At 49.0% G+C, this 22633-nt stretch overlaps 2 protein-coding genes across 2 annotated transcripts in view; one reads left to right on the forward strand and one right to left on the reverse strand.

Annotated features, from left to right (window-relative positions):
* mcf2a (MCF.2 cell line derived transforming sequence a) overlaps positions 1-9674 on the forward strand; it is a gene marked incomplete at both ends in the record, with an annotated part of 29031 nt that extends 19357 nt beyond the window's left edge. Inside the window, 17 exons of the mRNA XM_080008557.1 lie at positions 1530-1606; positions 1724-1809; positions 1986-2052; positions 2614-2729; positions 3241-3310; positions 3426-3518; positions 3800-3892; positions 4217-4342; positions 5037-5258; positions 5636-5728; positions 6090-6168; positions 6274-6337; positions 8093-8193; positions 8655-8770; positions 9071-9183; positions 9436-9539; positions 9634-9674. Coding sequence (XP_079864683.1) covers positions 1530-1606; positions 1724-1809; positions 1986-2052; positions 2614-2729; positions 3241-3310; positions 3426-3518; positions 3800-3892; positions 4217-4342; positions 5037-5258; positions 5636-5728; positions 6090-6168; positions 6274-6337; positions 8093-8193; positions 8655-8770; positions 9071-9183; positions 9436-9539; positions 9634-9674 — 1661 coding nt within the window. The remainder of the gene's footprint in view (positions 1-1529; positions 1607-1723; positions 1810-1985; positions 2053-2613; positions 2730-3240; positions 3311-3425; positions 3519-3799; positions 3893-4216; positions 4343-5036; positions 5259-5635; positions 5729-6089; positions 6169-6273; positions 6338-8092; positions 8194-8654; positions 8771-9070; positions 9184-9435; positions 9540-9633) is intronic.
* A 2577-nt stretch (positions 9675-12251) lies between these two features.
* On the reverse strand, positions 12252-20636 carry f9a (coagulation factor IXa; the record flags this gene model as incomplete). The annotated part of the gene is made up of 10 exons (XM_080008219.1): positions 12252-12844; positions 12950-13073; positions 13192-13505; positions 13606-13740; positions 14321-14434; positions 15711-15735; positions 15830-16011; positions 17693-17828; positions 17910-18026; positions 20193-20636. 10 exons carry the CDS (start codon positions 20634-20636, stop codon positions 12252-12254), a joined length of 2184 nt encoding a protein of 727 aa, XP_079864345.1.
* Positions 20637-22633: the final 1997 nt, after the last annotated feature.

Genomic DNA, 22633 nt, shown 5'->3' on the forward strand with positions numbered 1-22633 from the left:
TTTCCAGCTTTTCAGGCTCCTTGTCTCCTTTTCGTTGGTTCAATTCCTCTTTCAGCTCCTTTCCTTAAAAGACAGCAGAAAGGACATGTCAGCCCAACAGTTTAACAAATAACAGAATAAGAGATGCAAATAACACAAATGTCCCGCAAAGCATACATTTCCCACACGAGGACAATTCAAAGTCCTTTACATAAGGCATAAGACACCAGATTGAACCAAAGACGAATAAAGGCATAGATATAAAAAGCTAAAAACAGATAGACGTCGAAGTGTGATTCAAAACAGGCCTTAACACTTAATCATGGCATGACCCGAACAGGCACCCAGAGAGAAAAAAAACCAAAACCATTCCACACAGTCATCTCTTTTTACAGTATCACAAGCCGTGAGCCTCTGTGAGCCTTTAATTAGACGGCCTAGTTAGTGGCCGGCACGCCTTTCTTGCATCGCTCGGCCAGAATTCCGCGTCCGACGGCACACCTCCATCTGGGTCCGCCGTTTCTGAGACCCGGCATACTCGTCACGTCGCCGTCCCCCGAAGACCCCCACCGGCTCCGCGGCCACATTTCCACATCACAGCGTTCCAGTGGAATGGCCCAAGGTGTTCCCGTTATCGAACCTGTGCTTATCTGCTTACCTTTGCAAAGGAGGCCGAGGAGCTGCTTTAATCAGTCCACTGGGACACCCCTCCCCGTCCCCCCGTCCCTCCGTCCCACCGCCTATTAGCGCTTGCTGTGCTCCAGCCATATGTGATTCATATACATTAAAGGAGCTTTCATCCCCTCCGGACCCTGGGGGAGGCCACAGAAAGCGGGCTGTGCTGTATTCAATTAACGCGAGTGTGATATGTGGGACCCGCTGTGTGTATTATGGGGTGCGCATCTGTGTGTTCCGCCCTGTGTTTGAGGCCTTCATCATTTTGCCTGTCGGTGTGTACAATAACCTTCCTATTTAAAGGAAATGATAGTCGTCTGTTCTTTTGTTTGGTTCTCTGCCAGCGTGCAATGTTCTGTGATTAGACACTGGGGAAATGAGAGTAATAATGAGTGCAATTGATTACGAACTTTCCCCAGACCCCCCCAACTAATCGTCATGCCCCCCAATGCACGGGGGAATGGCCATCCAAGGCGGGTGGTGGAGATGAAGGGAAACATTTGAGCTTTGATTGAGATGATTCTTATACATTCACACACATACAGTAGACCATGTATGCACTGTGTGGTGGAACAGACGCTGGGGCAGCGCCATCTTCAATTCCGAAAGACGACATAAACGCACAATTTATCACCTGGAACCAGATCCAAACAGTGCAGTGGTGGGTGCAAATTAATCCTGTCGAGGCCGTCGGCCTTTCATCTGTGCACGTAACCTGGGAGGAGAAAATTCTCTTTTATGTGCGGGGGTCTGGTTTATGAATGAGCCTCCGCCCCTGAGATGGAGCTGAAGGTCGCCCCATCAAAGCTCGTCTCACTGTTTCTACCGTGCCTCATCCGATCTGATCTCCTGCGGACGGCTCCGCTTCTCTACAGGTGATGGATTGAAGTTCACCTTTGACCTGTCGCTGCCCGGGAAGAGGACGTCCCGGAAAAGTCCCAACTCTCGAAAGGTGGGGCCTACGAATACTGTATCGACGGTTGGAATGTCATAGTCACCTGGGGATATTGTCATTAACCGTGCGGGTTTTTCCTCCAAACGGGGAATCGGCGTTGTGTTTTGGGCGCAGATCGAGGTGATGCACGACTACCATGAGAACCGGAGCTGCGTGTCCTACAGCCTGGAGGGCGAGGACAGCCCCCACCTCCTCAAGCGGTGAGGAGCCGCCGTGTTTATCCCCCATCTGTCACTCCTCACGGATACCGTTCACTTTCTGATTCCCTTTGTTCGGTTCTAATGACGCCCCCTGGCTGCCCGTCATTTAAACTCTGTGTGTGTGTGTGTGTGTGTGTGTGTGTGTGTGTGTGTGTGTGTGTGTGTGTGTGTTACAGTCATGTCATGAGGGAGCTCATAGAGACGGAGAGGATCTATGTGGAAGAGATGTTGTCTGTGCTACTGGTGAGAAATTTTCCTTTTTCCCTTTTTTTTCCACCAATGTCACTTTTTCACTGCCGGTAGCGATTCCATTAAATTAGTTTCATCTAATTGTCATTGCACAGAGTACAAGTACTGAGGCAACGAAATGCATTTCTCTTTGCATTTTACCATCCTAGTAAGTGACGTATCTAGGAGCAGTGGGCTGCCATGTAGCGGCGCCCGGGGAGCAATTAGGGGGTGAAGTGCGTTGCTCAAGGACACATCAGCCCGCTACCGGGAGGAGCCGTGATCGAACCGGAAATGTTGCGATTAATAGGCGACCCGCTCTACCTCCTGAGCCACTGCCCATGATTATGGGCCATAATCATTTTAGGTTCAGCCAAGGACAAAGTGCCGGTCTGATTAATTACTTTTACCAAACAAGCGTGAATTTGGACAGTTTAACTTTGAGGTCATTAGAACTGATGAACCTTTTCTTTGCTATGGGACCCATATCCAACACCAGTGTGAGTGTGGGTGCCCTCCCTGTCCCGCCTGCAGCTCTAATAAATGACTATATCCTGTCGTGGCTGAACATGACAGGGTTACCGAGCGGAGATGGACAACCCGTCCCTGTCGGGCCTGCTGCCCCCGCTGCTCCGGAGCAAGAAGGACATCCTCTTCGGAAACATGCCCGAGATCTACAACTTCCACAGCAGGCAAGGACGCACTGGAGTCGCACACCGAAACCCACATTGCGATAATGAACACAATCGGTTATTGTGATTTCTCACCACGTTCCTGCCACTTTTTTATCGCTTTATGAACCTTTTTATGGACGTGTAAGCCGCTCTACTGCCGTGGAAATGACAAAACCACCATTCCCTCCCTGCCGTCGCCGACTTCTGTTCTCTGTGTACTACTACTATTTCTCACAGCAATCCCACTTTGTCTGGTAGAGTTTACTCGTGTTTGTGTTCTCGCCCGCCTGACTTCCCGCTGAGCTAAACTGCTCAGTCTGATGAGTCGAGACGACAACACGCTCCTAACGGGAGCTGAGTGCCAGTTACGGTAACACGAGTCTGAGTAACAGGCTGAGCCAGGAAATCGGCGGCACGGGGCCCGCCCCGCCGTGGCAAGACAGCGTTTCATTGATTTGTCTATTTAACTTGAATCTTGGCCTTTGACCTTTTATTTATTTATTTATTTATTTTTTTGTGGTGAATCCAGGGTGTTTCTCCAGGACCTTGAAGGCTGCCTGGAAACTCCGGAGGGGGTGGGAGCTTGTTTTCTGGAGCGGGTGAGATGGTGCCTTTTGATTTTGATAAAGTATGTTTTTTGTTTTTGTTTGTTTTTTTTCTCAGATCATTTAGACGTTTAGTACATAACATACGTACTATCTTTTATCTTGTTAGAAAGAGAGTTTACAGATGTATGAATGCTACTGTCAAAATAAGCCCCGATCTGAGGCTCTATGGCGACAGTTCTCAGACTGCGACTTCTTCCAGGTTGGTTTTTTTTGCTATTGCTTTACTTTCACATTTTCACATTTCACTATTGTTTGTCACGATTGTACCTCCATCATTAAGTATTTTAAAACAGCTGATTTTCATTCCTTTGTGTTTTTTCTATAGTAAATGATATACCCTCACAAAGATGGCAGATCTTTTAATGATAAAGGCCTTTTTTCACACATGTAGTGAATTTAAGGGATGTCCTTTGCAATTAATTTTCCATTTGCAAGCTGTGATGGTTGGTTTTTGGCGTTTTCCCTCCCTCTCTTGGCTAGGAGTGTCAAAAGAAGCTGGAGCACAAACTGCGCTTGGACTCATATCTGTTGAAACCCGTCCAACGCCTCACCAAATACCAGCTCCTTCTGAAGGTGTGATATGGGCATGCACCAACGCTACAAGAAACCCCAAGACTTCCATCCAAACCTACATGTTACACACACACGCACGCACGCACCTACACACCCACGCACGCACGCACACACACACACACACACACACACACACACACACACACACACACACACACACACACACACACACACACACACACACACACACACACACACACACACACAAGTACATATACATACTGTAAATTCATAATATGCTTTGCCTTTGTAACTCGCAATAGGAATCTAAATGAATGATCCATGAAAAATATAGTTTGTTTATTTTTACTTTTTCAAATCAAGGAGTTACTCAAATACAGTGCAGGCTGTGAAGGTACGTCTGACCTGGAGGGGGCGCTGGCGGCCATGCTGGATCTCCTCAAATCAGTAAACGACTCCATGCATCAGATCGCAATCACAGGCTACGAGGTACAGTAGACCCTGTTTGCCATCACCGGATGATCATTTGAGGTGTTATCTTGCTGGGATATCATATCATGATGAAATTAGACAACTTCATTTTGTGGTGTGTAATTTGATAAAGATTGGATTTTGAGCAGATATGGTTATTTATGTCATATTAGTAGAAATTGAATGTAGCTTAATGAGGTAAAAACACCTTTAATATTTGAAATTATGCCCAGTTGTAGGACACCGTGGTTTACTACCGTTGATGAAAATAATTCCAAAAGTCCACATCTTGACATTGTTAAATTTGTTTCTGTATTTCCAGATTATTCACACCCCCAAAACGTTCAGCAAAGTGACATTTCATGACATTTCAGAATATTAGCTCACAAAGCCTCGTTAGGCTCACTTTTTTTTACCCATTTTCCACTTTATTAACTCATAAAAAATATATATATATGATAGAATTGGTAAAAGCAGAACTGGTCTTTTTGTTTTTATTTTAAGATGTGTTTTCCTAGTTTGCCTCGTGTCCAGCATGTCCCAGCCCCGTACAACCATTTTCCCCCTTGCTGGTCAATCCTGTGAACGCTTCCAAATTTTTCTAATGCATAATTCATGAAGGAAAACATATTCCCTCTATCAAGTCATGATCTAAAACAATATTCAAAAAGGATAAGCTGGTCCTGGGGTGTGTCCTCGTGCTGTTCCCCAGGGGGAGCTGTGCGATCTGGGCCGCGTGCTGATGCAGGGCTCCTTCAGCGTGTGGATCAGCCACAAGCGAGGCCCCACGCGCATGAAGGAGCTGGCCCGCTTCAAGCCCATGCAGCGGCACCTGTTCCTCTACGAGAGGGCGCTGCTGTTCTGCAAGCGCAGGGAGGAGAGCGCGGAGGGCGGCGACAAGGCGCCGTGCTACAGCTTCAAGCACTGTCTCAAGGTGGGGGTCCGGGTCCCAAAGTGGGGGGCGGGGGGGGCTTGGGTCTGCGTCCGCGTCTGGATGCGCAAAAAATGACGGGCTTTGTTGTGTCCCGTGTCGGCGGGGGCGTTGCAGACGCTTGATTTATTATTGAGGTTTTGGGGAGGAAACAGGCGCGCAGAGGAGGTGTGTGTGCGTGTGTTTACAAGCGTGTGTTCTGACAAGACAGATGTTTATTTTTTCGTGATGCAAGAGAGTATTGTTTGATGTGCGTATTTGTTTTCCTCTGTGTTTATTGTTTTCTTAATGCTGTGTGTGTGTGTGTGTGTGTGTGCGTGCGTGCGTGCGTGCGTGCGTGCGTGCGTGCGCGCGCGCGTCACCACGGTACGTCTCGGCAGATGACTGCAGTGGGAATCACAGAAAATGTGAAGGGGGATGTGAAGAAATTTGAAATCTGGTACAGCGGCAGAGAGGAGGTGTACGTTATTCAGGTGAGGTCACATCCATAGCACAACATTTTCCTTTCGTTCATTTAGATCACTCATCTCTTTATACCGCAAATGCTGTACTTGAAGGTCTGAAGGTCGCAGTGCAAAGACCCACCGAATGATTTTATAACATTTATAGCATTATTTTGGATCTTCGGATTGGTAGTATTTATGGTCCTGATTCAGTGACTATTGTACTGCTAGGTCTGTCCACCAATCTATGGTTGGACCATTAAATGTGCCATTATATTCATAATGAAGCAAAAAGATGCCTTTGGAATGAGAAACAAACAAAAAGACAATTTGCAAGCTCAAAAGCCAACAATTCACCATCTGTTTTTGTGCTCTTCCCATCCTTTCCCAGGCTCCTACCGTGGAAGTGAAGATGACCTGGCTTAATGAGCTGCGTAGAATCCTCACCAACCAACAGAAACTGCTGAAAGGTCTTGACTTTCACTGCCGCCCAAATCAGATTTTGAACAAACTGAGACGATAACATGAATTTGACAAAAACAATTTTTTCTTTTTTTCCCCCCTCCGACTTATAGACGAGGCGTATCAACACGGCCAACTGATGGAACCCATGCAGCTTTCTCCCCCGCTTCCCGAGAGGTCAGTGCCTGCAGACGCGAAGCTGGTTACGGCGTCCGTGGTTAGATAAAAACACGCGAACGCGCGCGCACTTACCAACACAGACACATCTTGACCGGTACAGCTGTTATTTGTGTAATTTCCGGTAGATTCGCTTCATCACCCGAAGGAGCCTTGATAGCGGATGTGTGCATGCCGGTAGTGAGGTCCCGGGCTCCTCCCCCTCCTCTGGTGTCTGGTTGCCTATCTCCCCTCGTCCCTCGTCCCTCCCCTGCAGGGGCGTGCGGCCCTCCAGAGTCCTGCCTCGGGGCTGTCTGCCGGGGCTGGACTTTGTCTCGCTGTCGGCCGACGTCTTTGTGTGCCTCCGGTCCCGGAGCCCCTGCCCCCGAAGTCCCCGGCACCGGCCCCAGCCATGCCCCAGCCGCCTCCCCCAGCGCCACTGACCCCCGCCCCGATGCTCAGTGGTAAACTCAGCCCGCCTCTCCCCGGCATGGCCCCATCTTGGCCTGGCTTGGGAGCCCCCCCCCCCAAAAAAAAAAAACCTGGGCTGCTGTGTTTGCGTACTGACCGTCATCTGCACCCCCGTTTTTATAATCTCCATTCTGGCGCCGCACCGACTCCAATGTTGTCAGTCACACACCCTTCATCAGTCACATCAAGAGGAACGTGTTTCTGCAGCTCTTGATACTCTGACACGGTATCATGAGTGAATGCAGTCATCTCTGCATCTGACGTTTGTTATTTGTCATGTGATGCAATATCAATGCCAGAACAAAATACTATGATGCAATGACACGGTTTGATTCCATGGTATTCTCTATTTCTTTTTTTCATATCCATTTGTTTTTTGGGATGGGGCTCGCTTTTTTAAGATCTAATTAAACGCTAAGAAGTTCTTAAGGACCGTACCGGTGTCAAATTGTCTCTAGTTTTTGGGTTTTGGAAAAATTCGAACAATATGGTGAGAAACCTGCCTTAAAGTTAGCATCTGGCCCCACTGCTAATGACCTGCCAATGACATTTTTTGTCAAAGTTACTTAATTTTGTTTTATGCAAAAAACAAAATATGGCCAAATTACGTAACTTAATTTACAAAAGAAAAAAAAAACATGTTAGTAATTAACAAGTTAGTAAGTTAGTAAGTTGGTAAGTAACAGTGATTTTCTATGGGGCCTGGAAATTAAATTAAGGTGGCTTTCTCAGCATGTCATTAGAATTTTGCAGAAAATGGAGAGAATATCAACGTTTTAAAAAAAGCTGTCATCAGGAAAATGATCAATATGATGTCATGAAAAATAAAAAACTTAATTGGATAAAACTCAATTTTACACCGATATGGTCCTTCAAATAATGTAATATTTCATCCAAACCTTTTGGAAAGAAGCTTAATATTCTCTTTAAATGTGGATCTTGACAAACCGAGGCCGGATCTTGCCGTCCGCTGACATCTACCAATATTCTGTCGACCAGCCGTCAACACCACTGTCCAGCTGCTGCAGAGGAGCGTGCGCGCGGCTGCTCCGTGCTCCACCCAGCCTGTCTGGCTGGTGGATGTTGGATGCTGTGGGTCAGAGCTGCTCATGAACACAGATCTGGGATCAGCATTGTGTGTTCCATCCTTGAATTGGTGTAATTTCTCGGCTGATCCCCATCTGTGTGGCTGTGGTCGAGCTCCGTCCTGAGTGTGTGTGGGGGGGTTTGTACAGTGCGTTGAGTGTCTGGAGCTGTGCACCGAGCCTCGTTTGTGTTTTTTGTTGTGTTTTTTCATTCCGTTAGCAAACAGCAGAGGGCGTCAGTGAGCTCCGAGGACACGGAGTCGGGGCGGAGCAGTCCAGACCCCCAGCCGCGCTCCCATCAACACCAGCTGAACCGTAGGAGTGAGTACAACATATATGCAGACAGTCTGTTATTCTAAATTCATCCATAACCAGATACTTTGAGCCTGCCTCATGGCTTGTGAAGATTAATGAAGATGAGTTCATTTAATAATTGTTCCTGACACGCACAGTTGTTGCAAAATAAAACTGTCTCCCTCAGCAGTTCAGATGTATCTTGTCACGGAGCAGCATGTGTGCGTTTACACCTTAATGTATTACGTCGTTGTGTATGTATAATAGAAGTGTTTAATTTTGCTCTTTCATCTGTGTCATTCTTCCACAGTCTTTCTGAAAATACCCTTTTTAACACCGTTCCATACACTTTAAGAGTTGGAATTTTATTTTGTGTGTGTGTGTGTGTGTGTGTGTGTGTGTGTGTGTGTGTGTGTGTGTGTGTGTGTGTGTGTGTGTGTGTGTGTGTGTGTGTGTGTGTGTGTGTGTGTGTGTGTTGTGTCTGGCAGGCTGGCCCGGCGCCCCTCACTCGGTCGACCTCTGTGAGGGTTTGGAGGAGTGTTGGTCTGCAGGCCTGGACCACGCCAACCTGTCAGACACCGAAGAGGGAGTCCTCACACAGCCGGTGAGATAAGAGTTCGTTAACCTGAGAAACACCAGATATTTAGAAGAGCTGGAAATTATATAAAAATTTTGAAAAAAAAAATCTTATCAGTTCACACTATGTATTTTTGCTTATAGTGATAAACAGAATGTATTATTTGTACTACCCCATAGATTAAAGGTCACATATAGCAAGTGTAGAAAAAAAGGCATGATGTGGATGTGTTTTGTATGTCTCAAGGGCTCAAGGGTGCTTGATCCAGTTTATGCTTATTTTTTTTTTATAATTGTCGATTTACTGGGCTTCTTAAATTCATGCCAGTCTCCTGGCAGATACAGGGCTCTGGCTGACTGTCCCAGGAACGGACCAGACTCCATTTCTATTAGATGCGGGGACATCATCCAGCTGCAGCATGGCAACGGCCAAGGCCTGTGGTGAGTCCCCGGCCTGTGAGCAAACATTGCTTCAGCAGACATAACCTGATCCAAATGTCAAGAAACCGAGCCTTGACCCACTCCACAATTGGTCGATCAGAAATTCAGTTTTTTGTTCAAAATGGGAGTAAAAAATTAAATAAAAGATTTTCCTGTTGATTGACAAACAAAATTGAGAGGATTGAATCGTATGTAGAATATGTTTTTCTATTAAAATGTTATCCTTTTCCACTACGATTCCTAACCCTTGAGGCTGGTGAAAAACTTGAGCTGGCGCCAGGAGGGTCTGGTTCCGTCCGCCAGCCTCCACTTGGTTTTGGGTGGGAGCAGTCAAGGGAGCTCCTCCAGACTCGGGGGTAAAAGAAGCGTCACACACACGAACGCGTTTCAGCGGCTGGCGCATTATCGCTCATGTTTACGTTTGTAAAGTGCCTCTATTCCCCCTCGTAGGCCCCGGCAACCTCAAGGCGAGGAAGCTCAGCTCACCGTAGGAGAAGGATAAAGCACAGAGCGTGGAGCTGATAATCATCCCACGGAGCGCACATGGAGCCATTCGCCATCCCGTGAATGGAAAAAGCGACGAGATTTGTGCTTCTGATGTCGGCTCTCCTCAAATCTGTTGAACCATTTGGCGACGTAAAGAGTCCAGGGATCAACTTTCCTTCAACTCACTTAAGTTGACAATCTTCAGGATGAAAAGTATTATTATTTTTTTCGCCCTCACGTTCTCATCGAATGTGTTTGGACAATGTACGGACAGTGGAACGTGGCACCAGCACATAATGGCACAGACTGAACTTTGTGAACTGAAGGCTAATAGCCCTCGTGGACAATCAGCAGCTTCATCTGGATTCGTACGTCATCTGTTGTGACGCTAAAATGAATGTTGATGTTGGACCCTACTCATTGTAGAGTCTGAGACAGAAGACAAATGCAATCAATTATTCTTCCAATTGAGACGTGTGTGTGTGTGTGTGTGTGTGTGTGTGTGTGTGTGTGTGTGTGTGCGTACGTGGGCGTGTGGGCGGGGCATGTGTACATGTGTCATATGGTTACAACCAAGGCTTAACCTGAAATATGTACATGACGTACATACGCAGTAACATTCTTTTTTTAAACATTTGTATTCGTTCATTCGTGTGGTTGGTTGGTGTTTTCCATTGTTCTCTTACAAGTTTTTCCTCATGGCATCTACTTTTTCCTCCGTACTCTGAGAGTTTGAATGCCAAATCGTGCCGTGCCATAATGCCTTTTTATACCAGCGTGTGGTCTCCTGGTGTAGGACGTGGGTTGGGGACTTGTCCTCACTCATGCCGAGCTCCTCTCCGGTTGCAGACCCAAGAGCGCACCGTACTGTACCGCCCCCTGCGCCGTCGGGGTTTGTTGCCGTTTGTTTGGGCGTTTTGGTGGCGCCCCCACTCGGATATGTTCTGTGTCAGCGGTGAAGACGAGGTGAGACGTGGTCCCCCTGGTTGACGTGTCAGCGATTGTAATCTTAGCCGCGGTCTCAGATGATGATGGAGATTTTTTAGGACTGTGCGTGTGTTTGTCTGTGCGCGTCTTGAAGGGATTTTGGGAGGCTCAGAGCACCAGGCAGGAACCCAGCTGCTCCCTTTTGGGTTCTGGCTGTCAGTCACAGCTATACTGTGTGTGTGTGTGTGTGCGTGTGGGGGGGGTTAACCGTGGTGTAAAGGAGAAGAGGAAACAATCTAAAGAGGGCCATAGTCAGCATCATACCCCCCCCCCCCCCCCCCACACACACACACACACTAAAAGGGATCATACTGCAAACATGAAATATACCCAGTGTGTCGAACGCTTAATTAAATATTGATTACGGACTTACTGGATTTACCACATCAAATCAAGCCCCCAGTCGGCGGCCCGTCTTTGATATTCGGCGTTTGAAGTGGAAATGAGCCTGCGAACTACTGGGAGCCGCACTGCACCGCACACCCGGTTGTTGTCTATTTATTTCTTTTGCTGTCATGTCTCTTCACAGTGTGAGGTATCTGCCGAGGCCCGCCGAAATGATGTTTCCATGCAGTTACAGGCACTGCGCTTAACTGCACCGTGATGCATCGGCTCCCCCGACTCGCTCAAAGGGGGTTTTGGGGGGTGTGGAGAGGGATTTATATGACACGGTTGGATGTTTTTGTTAGGGGTAAACTTCAACCCCCCAAAAAATGCTGCAGATTTTGCACTGAATTTACCTTTATGCAGAGAAATGATTGCTTGAAACGTGTGTGTGTGTGTACCCTGACAAACCTTGTTTGCTTGTTGCCGAATGTTTCTGCATTAAAAAAAATAAATTAAAAAAAAAGCATGGAAACATGAAATCGGGCACGTTCCGAAAGTTTAAGTTGAAGCTCTGTTCTCGGGTGGCTCATGTTTGTCCAGCATATCATGTATAAATAAAGTATTTATTGAAATAGTTACAGGGTTTGATTTCATCACATGAAAGTGTTTTCCATTCTTGAATATTTTAATTTAACATTTAAAACTAATACTTGACTAAGCACAAGAGCTAGTATCATTAAAATTTGAATGCAATGAAAGTCACGTTGCCTGGATGCTGGATTTCCTGTGGCTGAAATATTTCCCATTGAGCCTAAAATGTGTGATAAAATATGCTGTTTTCCTTTTTAGTTGGTTCTGTCCAGCATCAACTAGCTTTTATCTACATGGTCTTCATATCCGTATTATTAATTATTACAGGTCTGTCTAGTTCTATGCCAGCAGGTGGCAGTGATGTTTTTTTCCCCGTGTTGTGTTTCTTGAATCCCTCTTACATTACATGCCTCAGAGGGAGAGAGGGTTTTTTTGGTGCATTTTGGAGTTTGGCAATTTCCAGTTCTCCTAGCCCTATAGGAAACACCCCAACTCAACCGTGACATATCGAGTTATAATTTAAAACAAATGAGAAATGCATGTATACCATTGGTTTTATTTAAGTGTTCTAATTGTCAAACAACAGCTGGTAAGGAATGATTTTTTTTCCCAGGCTGCAGATTTCCACTGTGGTTTTATCTTCATATATTTGATTTGAATACTTTTAATATCCTTTGTTAAGCATCGGGTTCATCCACGTTGGGTTCTTCCGCCTTGTGATGGGTCGTCCCCAACACGTGGCGTATCCATCGGTTGTAGTGGGACAGCCGGGTGTAAACCCCATACTTCCCTTCCTTGGCACATTCCTCCCCCCAGCTCACGATGCCCGTCAGGAACCAGGTGCCGTGGAAACGGTTTGTGTGGGGACCCCCGCTGTCCCCCTGGCACGAGTCCTTGGCCACGTCGCTGTACCCGGCGCAGAACATGTAGCGCGTGATCCGGGCGCTGCTGCTGTCCTTGCACTCTGTGCGCTCCGTGAAGGGCACCTCCACCTTCTGCAAGGTGCTCGCGGTGGCGCCCTGGAAGCGCGTCCGGCCCCAGCCGCTGACCGTGGCCGGGGAGGCCTCCTTCACCAGGGCCTCGATGAAGGCCTTGGGGCCCAGGCAGATGGGGCGCGCCGTGGAGGAGAAGTTGATGGGGTTCTGGAGACGCAGGAGGGCGATGTCGTGGTTGTACAGGCTGAGGGCGGCGTCGTAGCGAGGGTGGACGTACTCCGTCAGCACCTCCAGGTTCTGCTCAGTGTCCTCTCTAGTGTTGATGTTGTAGTCCCCTGTGGGTGAATGGAGCACTGTCGTCACTGATCTACACCTCATTTGTACCCAGGCTGCCTTAAGTGAGGTTTGGGGTCATTTACATGAGTCTCATTGATTCTCACCTACTCTGATGAAGAAGGAGCCCTGTCCTTCCACCAGGCAGTGGGCGGCGGTGATGACCCACAGCGGGCTGAGAATCGAACCTCCACAGAAAAAATGGCCGCTGGGACGGGCGATCAAAGCGACCTGGTCAAAGGAAGAGGATAGATGTGTGCAGTGGAAGGAAGGAGCAAAAAAAAAAAAACTCACTCATATGAAGAAACTTACAGGACCGAGAATACGATACTTTCACTGTGTTCTTTACCTGCCACGGGATCTCTCCAGGAATGACATCTTGCCCTCCAACGATACGTTTTAGATCTTTGATGTTGTGCTTTGTCAGGCCGTCGATGTCCCCGCGCGCCCACAGGCGCGTCTGTAAACTGGCTGCTAAGAGGTCGTTTTGGCGCAGAGGCGGCGCTGTGGTGCCGGCTGGAGATGTGACGGGAGAGGCCGCGGTGCTGTTGTCCCTCGGTGAGGTCTCGTTTTCCGCGATTGTAGTTTCATTGGCAAGTAGAGACCTCGTGGACAGTCCGCTGATCACCGGCGTCAATATGTCTCTGCCGCAAGCGAATTCAGCTGTAAAAGTGAGAGGCACGTAATGACATACAGATACTTATTTTAGCCCCAGTAGATGAATAAGTGGTACCCTGCTAATGCCATAAACTGGATTTCCTACAACTTGGCTCGCAGTCCATCCCGTCCGGCGCAAGCCTGTATCCGTCAGCGCAGGAGCACGTCGCCCCGAAGGTTGCCAGCGGTTCACAGAAGTGTGTGCAGCCTCCGTTGTTTAAATCACACCGTCTGGACGTCACTGAGGAAGGAAATCCATTCTTATCTAAATTGTATATCATTTACTGCATAATAGGGGAAAAAAAAAAAAAAAAAAACAAGGTCACCCTATCTATTACATGCTTTTTGCTTTATCTGCCATACCAGTTCACCATGTTATGTGGTGTGTTGTGTATACCATGTCGAACACTCAGCGGTGTCCAAACAAATCCTCATATTTGTGCATGTGTTTCTAAGTGAAAATGCAGGCAGATCTGCTTCCACTGCACACACCATTTGACTTAATTTTCAAATTTTTGGGATGGCTTATCACTGAGTGTGTACAATTAATCCGCTATTCTGCAGAGGATTAAAAATATCCCGAAGTCTTTATAAATTGTGTCAAAAACAACAAAAAAATGGGCTATTCGGTTTCTACGTAACGTTTCCTCCGAAATAACCAAGTCACAAACGGTCCCCAATTGGCTGGAGTATTTTCAATCATCTTAGTTGCCAGAAAAGGCCGAAAATATCCAAGACCTCCCTCATTGCTGGAGACTGTATACAGTAAATGTCATAGTTTAAATCCTCCATGTTTCACCAGATTTGCCCATTCCTCTCACCGATCTCACAGTTCCTGCCGGTGGAGCCGGGGACACACGTGCAGGTGTATGATCCGTGGTGATCTTTACACGTCCCCTGGTTCTGACATGGGTTTGAGATACACTGGTCCCCATCTGAAGACACACACACACACACACACACACACACACACACACACACACACACACACACGATATGTCAGGAAGCGCAGTGGAGAAGAAATACTCAGACGAAGAAAAGTGTACTTTTAAGTACTAAGTGTTAAAAAAGGAGTGCACTTTAATGTACTTAAAGTAAAGGTACTTGTCATTAAGTGCCCTGTAAAACAGAGCCTATAATATGGTATGGAGTGCGACTGTAGCTTTTTATCTGCAGATCCTGAATACATTTTTCAAATAAATGGTAGTTCAACATTCAAGAGGTTATTTGTCACATACATATACAGTACATACGGACATAAATATATGCAGTGAAATGTCATGACACCCGGTGATTACGCACAATAAGCTCTAAAGATACCAAAACGTGCGTAACCGACATGAGGCGCTCGCGCAGGCGGCCGCAAGGGGCGGCGCCGCAATTAGATTCAAGAGGTTTATTCGTCACACACTTTCAAACATATATGCAGTGAAATGTAATGCAACGCACCCGGTGATAACACACAATATGTCCTAGGAAAAATTTCTTTCTAATAGACCAACTAACCGACTCCTAAAACGTAATACAGTAAGTTGAATACTTATAGAATAAAACTATATAGAATAAAATAAAATACAATAAAATAAAATGGAATAGATAGAGGGAATATGCTTATGTATATGGAATAAGCAATTATGTATATACAGATATGTGCATTAAAGTGGCATGTGAATTAAAGGTGCATGTGAATAAAGTGAGGTAGTGTTTGGGATAATACAGCACAGTATACAACAGTACGGCGCAGCAATACATCACGAACAACCCTGAACAGTGACAGTATGCGGTACAGTATGCTACATATAGTACAGTAAGGTAGTGGAGCCTGTGTGTGTGGCTCAGTGAGGACCCCTGATGAGGTCAGCATTGACAATTCTAATGGCTTGCGGGAAAAAACTCAGTCTCAGTCTCTCTGTTCTCGCTATTATAGTAATTCACAGAAATCTGGACATAATGAATCATTGATGAGTAATCCTAAATCATCAGTTACATAAGTATTAATCCAGATAAAAAGTAAGGTAGGTGTTAGAAATGTAAACTGAATATAATAATATATAAGTACAGATACTTGAAAATTGCACTTAAGTAGAGCAGCAAAGTACTTGTACTGTTACTTTCCACTAATGCCCCACACACACACACACACACACACTGACTCACTTGTGCCATTTTCCATTTGTTTTACCACAAGTGAATGATTAAACTCACTCTTACCTACATACCGTGCCCAGAACTCCATCTGAAATACAAAGAGTAAAAGCCTCACATTTCTGCGATGTGAACGGCGATCACAACACCGTGCGTTTATACACAAAGAATAAACACTAACGCACAGTCTTGTCGTCATTCTCAAACACCTCCCTGGCCTCCTCCAGGTCGCACATCTCCTCCAGACACTCTCTCTCCAGGTTTCCTTCCATGAACTCCTCAAACACTCCGGAGTTGTGGCGTTTCTGTCTCCGCAGGACACTGTCCGCTGCCTGGCCAGACAGGAACACCGGGCCTGGGGTCGGGGCTAGAAATGACCCATGGGAAACAGTCACCAGCTCTATGTTCAAATAGCTGGTACGGGACATTTGATGCCAATAAACGGCAGAATCAAGAATAAACTGGATAATACTATACCTCCAGAGCCCAGCTGATGGTCCAACAGCAGCAACCAGCATAAAGACAGAAAGACTGGAGCCATCCTACACTTTGGACCACTGCTCCAAAGAAGTAAATGTGCACAAAGGTCCCCACTAAGCTAGTATGGCAGCATCTTTAAAATCAAGAGTATTTGAAGTGTATTTTCTTTGGTTTGAGAGTACAGCTTAGCTTCACAAACAGCAGCTGTATGTCCACTGCAACTTCACAAACAGCTAAATATTGAGGCAAGGCCAAAAGAGCAACAAAATGTGCACCTTGTGATGTTCACCACATGATGGCAGACCTGCACCTCAAAGCTCTTCTCTGTGGATTGATCCTCTGAGACTGATAGTGGGCCCTTATTTACATCTTTGTGCCAAAATCATGGAGCGGATGTTCAGTAGAACTACTCAGATTGCTGTTCACTTAAAACAAATTTAAACACGTGACTGGATTCCATCTCCAGATGGAAGTTCATTTTTCCATTACAGTGATGGTTTGTCTGCATGTATTTTGCATTAGAGGGACTCATTAAGTGGCTTCACTGTAGCATATGGTTTCTTTTGAGAAACGTTATTTTCGGAATCAAGTGCTTGAATCTTGAGACCGCCTTCCGAGTCATCCAAGTCAGAGACGAACTGAGTAATTTCATAAGAGACCTGAAGTAAAACCTGCAGGGTTTTTTGCCGACCAGTACGGGCAGTTGAGAAGAGGGACCAGCCCAAGGCCTTCGCCTCAGCAGCTCATTTTTACTTTGCCATTTAAACAATTTGTGTGTTGCCTTGTCAGATCATTTTAAATAAAGCAATAATGTATGTAGCACATTGGCGCTACATACAGTGCATCCTTTACCCAGCTGTTACAATACAGAAGGATAAAAGCCTTACTTATTAAGACAAGAGAGGTTTCCTTGTACTTTGAGTAACAGGAACATGCAGACACATGGGAGCCTTTGATAAACTGCATGAGGTTTGTAGGACTACGCAACTAAAACCCCAAATACAACGGTTATAAACTTCAGAGACGGGTGACCAGTGTTGCCAGATGTAAAATATAATTATATGGTGATTTAATGCTTTGTACACTATTATTTGTTTTTGGCACCTGGCAACACTGCTGTAGGTGACTAATCAGTGTATCAACATCACTGCAGCGGCGTTATTCCTTCCTGGAGATTGAGCGACCAGGGTTGTGTACCAATCTTAGTGAATTAGATCCTTGTCAATTCACAGCACTAAAAGGAGGTTGGATAATGAAAGTCGGAGGGTAAAACTGAAGGATTTATTTTCAGTTGTACATTGTTTTAAGTCAGTTCAGGTTGAGGGATCTGCAACATATGGCCTAAGGAAAAACAAATGAGGTTAGCACACTCAACTGTCATACCCTCTGATGTATCTGAATCTCATTATCACTTGGTCCATGGGTTGTACACTAAGTTTCTTTAAGCATGGTAATCGTTGAAGGAAAAAAAATTGACAGTCACATAACTTTTAAAGCCACAAAGATATTTGTCAAAGGTTCAGGAAAAAGATCTTACCAATTTAAAGGCACATGATAGACTATGCCACTTTCATGGTCAAAGACAGGGAGCACTTGCGGCAGCTGGTGGTCCACTTGTGGCAGGATTTTGGGTGGGTCACTAGGCTGCTCCTCCTCCGTGGGGCCGCCGGGCTGGTGAAGTGTGTAGACAGGCCAGTCGAGCCCCTGAAACCACTGGGGCACATGATAGACTATGCCACTTTCATGGTCAAAGACAGGGAGCACTTGTGGCAGCAGGTGCTCTACCTGTGGTAGGGTTTTGGGTGGGTCACTAGGCCGTTCCTCCTCCATGGGGCCACCAGGCTGCTCCTCCTCCATGGGGCCACCAGGCCGGTGAAGTGTGTAGATGGGCCATTCAAGCCCCTGAAGCCATTGGGGCACAAGATAGACTATGTCACTTTCATAGTCAAAGACAGGGCGCGCTTGTGGCACCAGGTGGTCCACCTGTGGTGGGGTTTTGGGTGGGTCACTATGCTGCTTCTCTGCTGTAGGGCCACCAGGCTGCTGCAGCAGGTAGCCTGGCCATTGTAACACCTGAACCCACTGGTGCTGCTGGGGCGGATCGGCGGGCCGCTGCTGCAGCTGCTGGGGTGGATCGGCGGGCCGTTGCTGCAGCTGCTGCTGCTGGGGTGGATCGGCGGGCCGCTGCAGCCGCTGCTGCTGCTGCTGGGGTGGATCGGCGGGCCGCTGCTGCAGCTGCTGCTGCTGCTGCTGGGGTGGATCGGCGGGCCGCTGCTGCAGCTGCTGCTGCTGCTGCTGGGGTGGATCGGCGGGCCGCTGCTGCAGCTGCTGCTGCTGCTGGGGTGGATCGGCGGGCCGCTGCAGCCGCTGCTGCTGCTGGGGTGGATCGGCGGGCCGCTGCAGCCGCTGCTGCTGCTGCTGGGGTGGATCGGCGGGCCGCTGCTGCAGCTGCTGCTGCTGCTGCTGCTGCTGGGGTGGATCGGCGGGCCGCTGCTGCAGCTGCTGCTGCTGCTGCTGCTGCTGGGGTGGATCGGCGGGCCGCTGCTGCAGCTGCTGCTGCTGCTGCTGCTGGGGTGGATCGGCGGGCCGCTGCTGCTGCGGTGGATCGGCGGGCCGCTGCTGCAGCTGCTGGGGTGGATCGGCGGGCCGCTGCTGCAGCTGCTGCTGCTGCTGCTGCTGGGGTGGATCGGCGGGCCGCTGCTGCAGCTGCTGCTGCTGCTGGGGTGGATCGGTGGGCCGCTGCTGCAGCTGCTGCTGCTGCTGCTGGGGTGGATCGGCGGGCCGCTGCTGCAGCTGCTGCTGCTGCTGCTGGGGTGGATCGGCGGGCCGCTGCTGCAGCTGCTGCTGCTGCTGCTGGGGTGGATCGGCGGGCCGCTGCTGCAGCTGCTGCTGCTGCTGCTGCTGGGGTGGATCGGCGGGCCGCTGCTGCAGCTGCTGCTGCTGCTGCTGCTGGGGTGGATCGGCGGGCCGCTGCTGCAGCTGCTGCTGCTGCTGCTGCTGGGGTGGATCGGCGGGCCGCTGCAGCCGCTGCTGCTGCTGCTGGGGTGGATCGGCGGGCCGCTGCTGCTGCTGCTGCGGTGGATCGGCGGGCCGCTGCAGCCGCTGCTGCTGGGGTGGATCGGCGGGCCGCTGCAGCCGCTGCTGCTGGGGTGGATCGGCGGGCCGCTGCAGCCGCTGCTGCTGGGGTGGATCGGCGGGCCGCTGCGGATCGGCGGGCCGCTGCTGCTGCTGCTGCCACTGCAGCTGCTGCGGTGGATCGGCGGGCCGCTGCTGCTGCGGATTGGCGGGCCGCTGCGGATCGGCGAGCCACTGCAGCTGCGGATCGCCGGGCCGCTGCTGCTGCGGATCGGCGGGCCGCTGCTGCTGCTGCGGATCGGCGGGCCGCTGCTGCTGCTGCAGCCACTGCAGCCACTGCAGCTGCTGCTGCGGATCGGCGGGCCGCTGCTGCTGCTGCAGCCACTGCAGCTGCTGCTGTGGATCGGCGGGCCGCTGCTGCGGATCGGCGGGCCGCTGCTGCAGCAGCTGCTGCTGCGGATCGGCGAGCTGCTGCAGCTGCGGATCGGCGGGCCGCTGCAGCTGCGGATCGGCGGGCCGCTGCAGCTGCGGATCGGCGGGCCGCTGCAGCTGCGGATCGGCGGGCCGCTGCAGCTGCGGATCGGCGGGCCGCTGCAGCTGCGGATCGGCGGGCCGCTGCAGCTGCGGATCGGCGGGCCGCTGCAGCTGCGGATCGGCGGGCCGCTGCAGCTGCTGCTGCAGCAGCCACTGCAGCCACTGCAGCTGCTGCTGCGGATCGGCGGGCCGCTGCTGCTGCTGCGGATCGGCGGGCCGCTGCTGCTGCTGCTGCGGATCGGCGGGCCGCTGCTGCAGCAGCTGCTGCTGCGGATCGGCAGGCCGCTGCTGCGGATCGGCGGGCCGCTGCTGCGGATCGGCGGGCCGCTGCTGCGGATCGGCGGGCCGCTGCTGCAGCAGCTGCTGCGGATCGGCGGGCCGCTGCTGCAGCAGCTGCTGCTGCTGCGGATCGGCGGGCCGCTGCTGCGGATCGGCGGGCCGCTGCTGCTGCTGGAACACCTGGGGCAGCCGGCGCTGCTGGAACACCTGGGGCAGCCGGCGCTGCTGGAACACCTGGGGCAGCCGGCGCTGCTGGAACACCTGGGGCAGCCGGCGCTGCTGGAACACCTGGGGCAGCCGGCGCTGCTGCTGCTGCTGCTGCTGGGGTGAGTTATAAGGCTTCTCGGGACCCTGGTGCTGCACGGGACCCTGGTGCTGCACGGGACCCTGGTGCTGGTCACTAGACTGCCCAGACACCTGAAGCTGCTGGCTAGGCCACTCAGACATCAGGCGCCGCCGGAACATCTGATGCTGCGTTCCCAGGGGCACCTGAAGCTGCTGGCTAGGCCACTCAGACACCAGGCGCTGCTGGAACATCTGGTGCTGCTGCTGGGGTGAGTTGGTAGGCCTTTGGGGCACCTGGTGCTGCAGCACCTGAGGTGGTTGACCAAGTTGCTGGACCATCCGAGTATGCTCCTGCACTTGAGGCCACTGCAGCTTCTGCTGGAGTTGGCCAATAGACCACCTACAATTAACTCGATGTCCTCCAACCAAAAGTAGAGACAAAAGCAGCACTCTAGAAAATAAATTAAGAATTAGAACATTTTAGAAATTATATTTGTTACTGTTAAATGGCTGTCACAATCAAGCAGGTGAACATAACTCACTTCAGCCAAAGAGCCATGGCTTCAGCTATAGCTGAGCAACTGAAGCCGCAAAACCGTTAAGCATATACCTCACTACAGTCTTAATACAAAAAAAACCCTCAATTAGCAAGGAAGTTTCCTTTTGAGCAGTTGTTCCATCCACTGTTAATTGAAAACAGGTGATCAGTGATTACTGAGGGCTGAGTTTGCTGTGAATCTGAAGTTTGTCCTTTTCAGAATCAGAGTCTCAATCTCAATCTCAACATCAGCACGTGGCTCGATTGATTTTCATACAACCTAATTAGTACCTGGTTAAATAAAGGCTTTACATAAATAAACTAAGGGAAGTGGTATTTTCCTAATATTATCATTTCAAAATGATTAACAAAAATACAATCTATAATTCTAGGAATCTCTCTGTCTGTCTGTATGTATGAATGTCCTTAGATTATCTCTACAACCGTTCAGCCGATCTACTTCCCACTTGGTGCGTGTATCCCTGATGACATGCAGTGTTGGATACGATGCAATTTGGACACGTGACCCGTCCGATATTAATAAACGTTGAATAAACAAGCAAACAGCAAGCCACTCTGTGCAGCCCGGGCGCTTTGTGACATCATCCAATTCCACTAAGCGGAGAAAATTTGTGACATCATCATCCAATATGTGACGCACGAGAGGAGGTGCTGGAGATCAGAGCTCAGTGCCGGGTACGCGGCGTGACCTCCAACGCGAGGAGCGAGAGCGGAGCGCCGTTTTGTTTAACGGTGCCATTTTAAACGGCCATGCAGGACACAGGACTGAATCATCGGTAATTTGTTGAACTGTGACATTAAAATGTCTTAGAAAGTCTTACATTTTGAATGGGCATGTACTAGTAATAATAATAACAATAATTATAGCTTCCAATCATGCTTAAATGCAGGGAAATCTGCTATTCAAAAACAGGAGGTTCAGCCTAGTGATCAAGGTCCAAACTCCAGTTCTAGAGCCATTGCCTTGGTGAAGAGCAAATGCAGGATTGTCTTTTAGGTGTGGTGGGAATCCCACCAAGATACCATGCAATTTTTTGTCAAAAAGCCCCCAGCCGGCCCCCAGCCGGCCCCCAGCCGGCTCCCAGCCGGCCCCCAGCCATCTTGCTGTGAGCCGACTGTTCTAACCATACGCCACCAAACCACCTGTATTCATAAACCACAGCAATCGGTACCACCGTTGTGTCAATCAGGACAGTGGCAGAGTATTTTGAAACCTTACAGAAAGGGATAGTTGAAAATGGATGAAAATAACTAGAGCATTCAGACATGGAAAACTTGGCAAACTTTTAACAAACTTCCAAGTCAGAAAGACCGTATTGGGAGTTAAGCCAAACAGGCAATAAATGGGGTCACTGGATCTGTCAATCACTTCAAAACATCTACAGACCCACAGCACAGAATTGGCCAAAGGATCTGCTGGCAGATGGATCCAAAATAAATCTGCTTAATTCTAAACGCCCTCCGTTTTCTCATGACATATTCCCTGGTCAGTGAGTTAAGGTTGATGGCGACCCTAACAGCAGACACATGCAGGAGGAGATGACAGGCTTTGCTCCAGCAATACCCTTCCTGATGTACGAAAAGCCTGAGTCAAAGAATGTGTGCGGAAATGAAAACCACATTGGGAAAAATAACTTGCTTGGTGTTTTTCAATGGTAGCATCCATCACAAACCCACAAAGTTCTGCCCAAATCTTCTCTGTTGATCCCCAAAAGAAAATTGAGTTTAACCTTGAAAAGACTGGAAGAACCTAGTGAGAGTGAGAAGATTTCCCGGA

The sequence above is a fragment of the Zeus faber genome, assembly GCF_960531495.2.
Source record: "Zeus faber genome assembly, chromosome: 10".
NCBI lineage: Eukaryota > Metazoa > Chordata > Actinopteri > Zeiformes > Zeidae > Zeus > Zeus faber.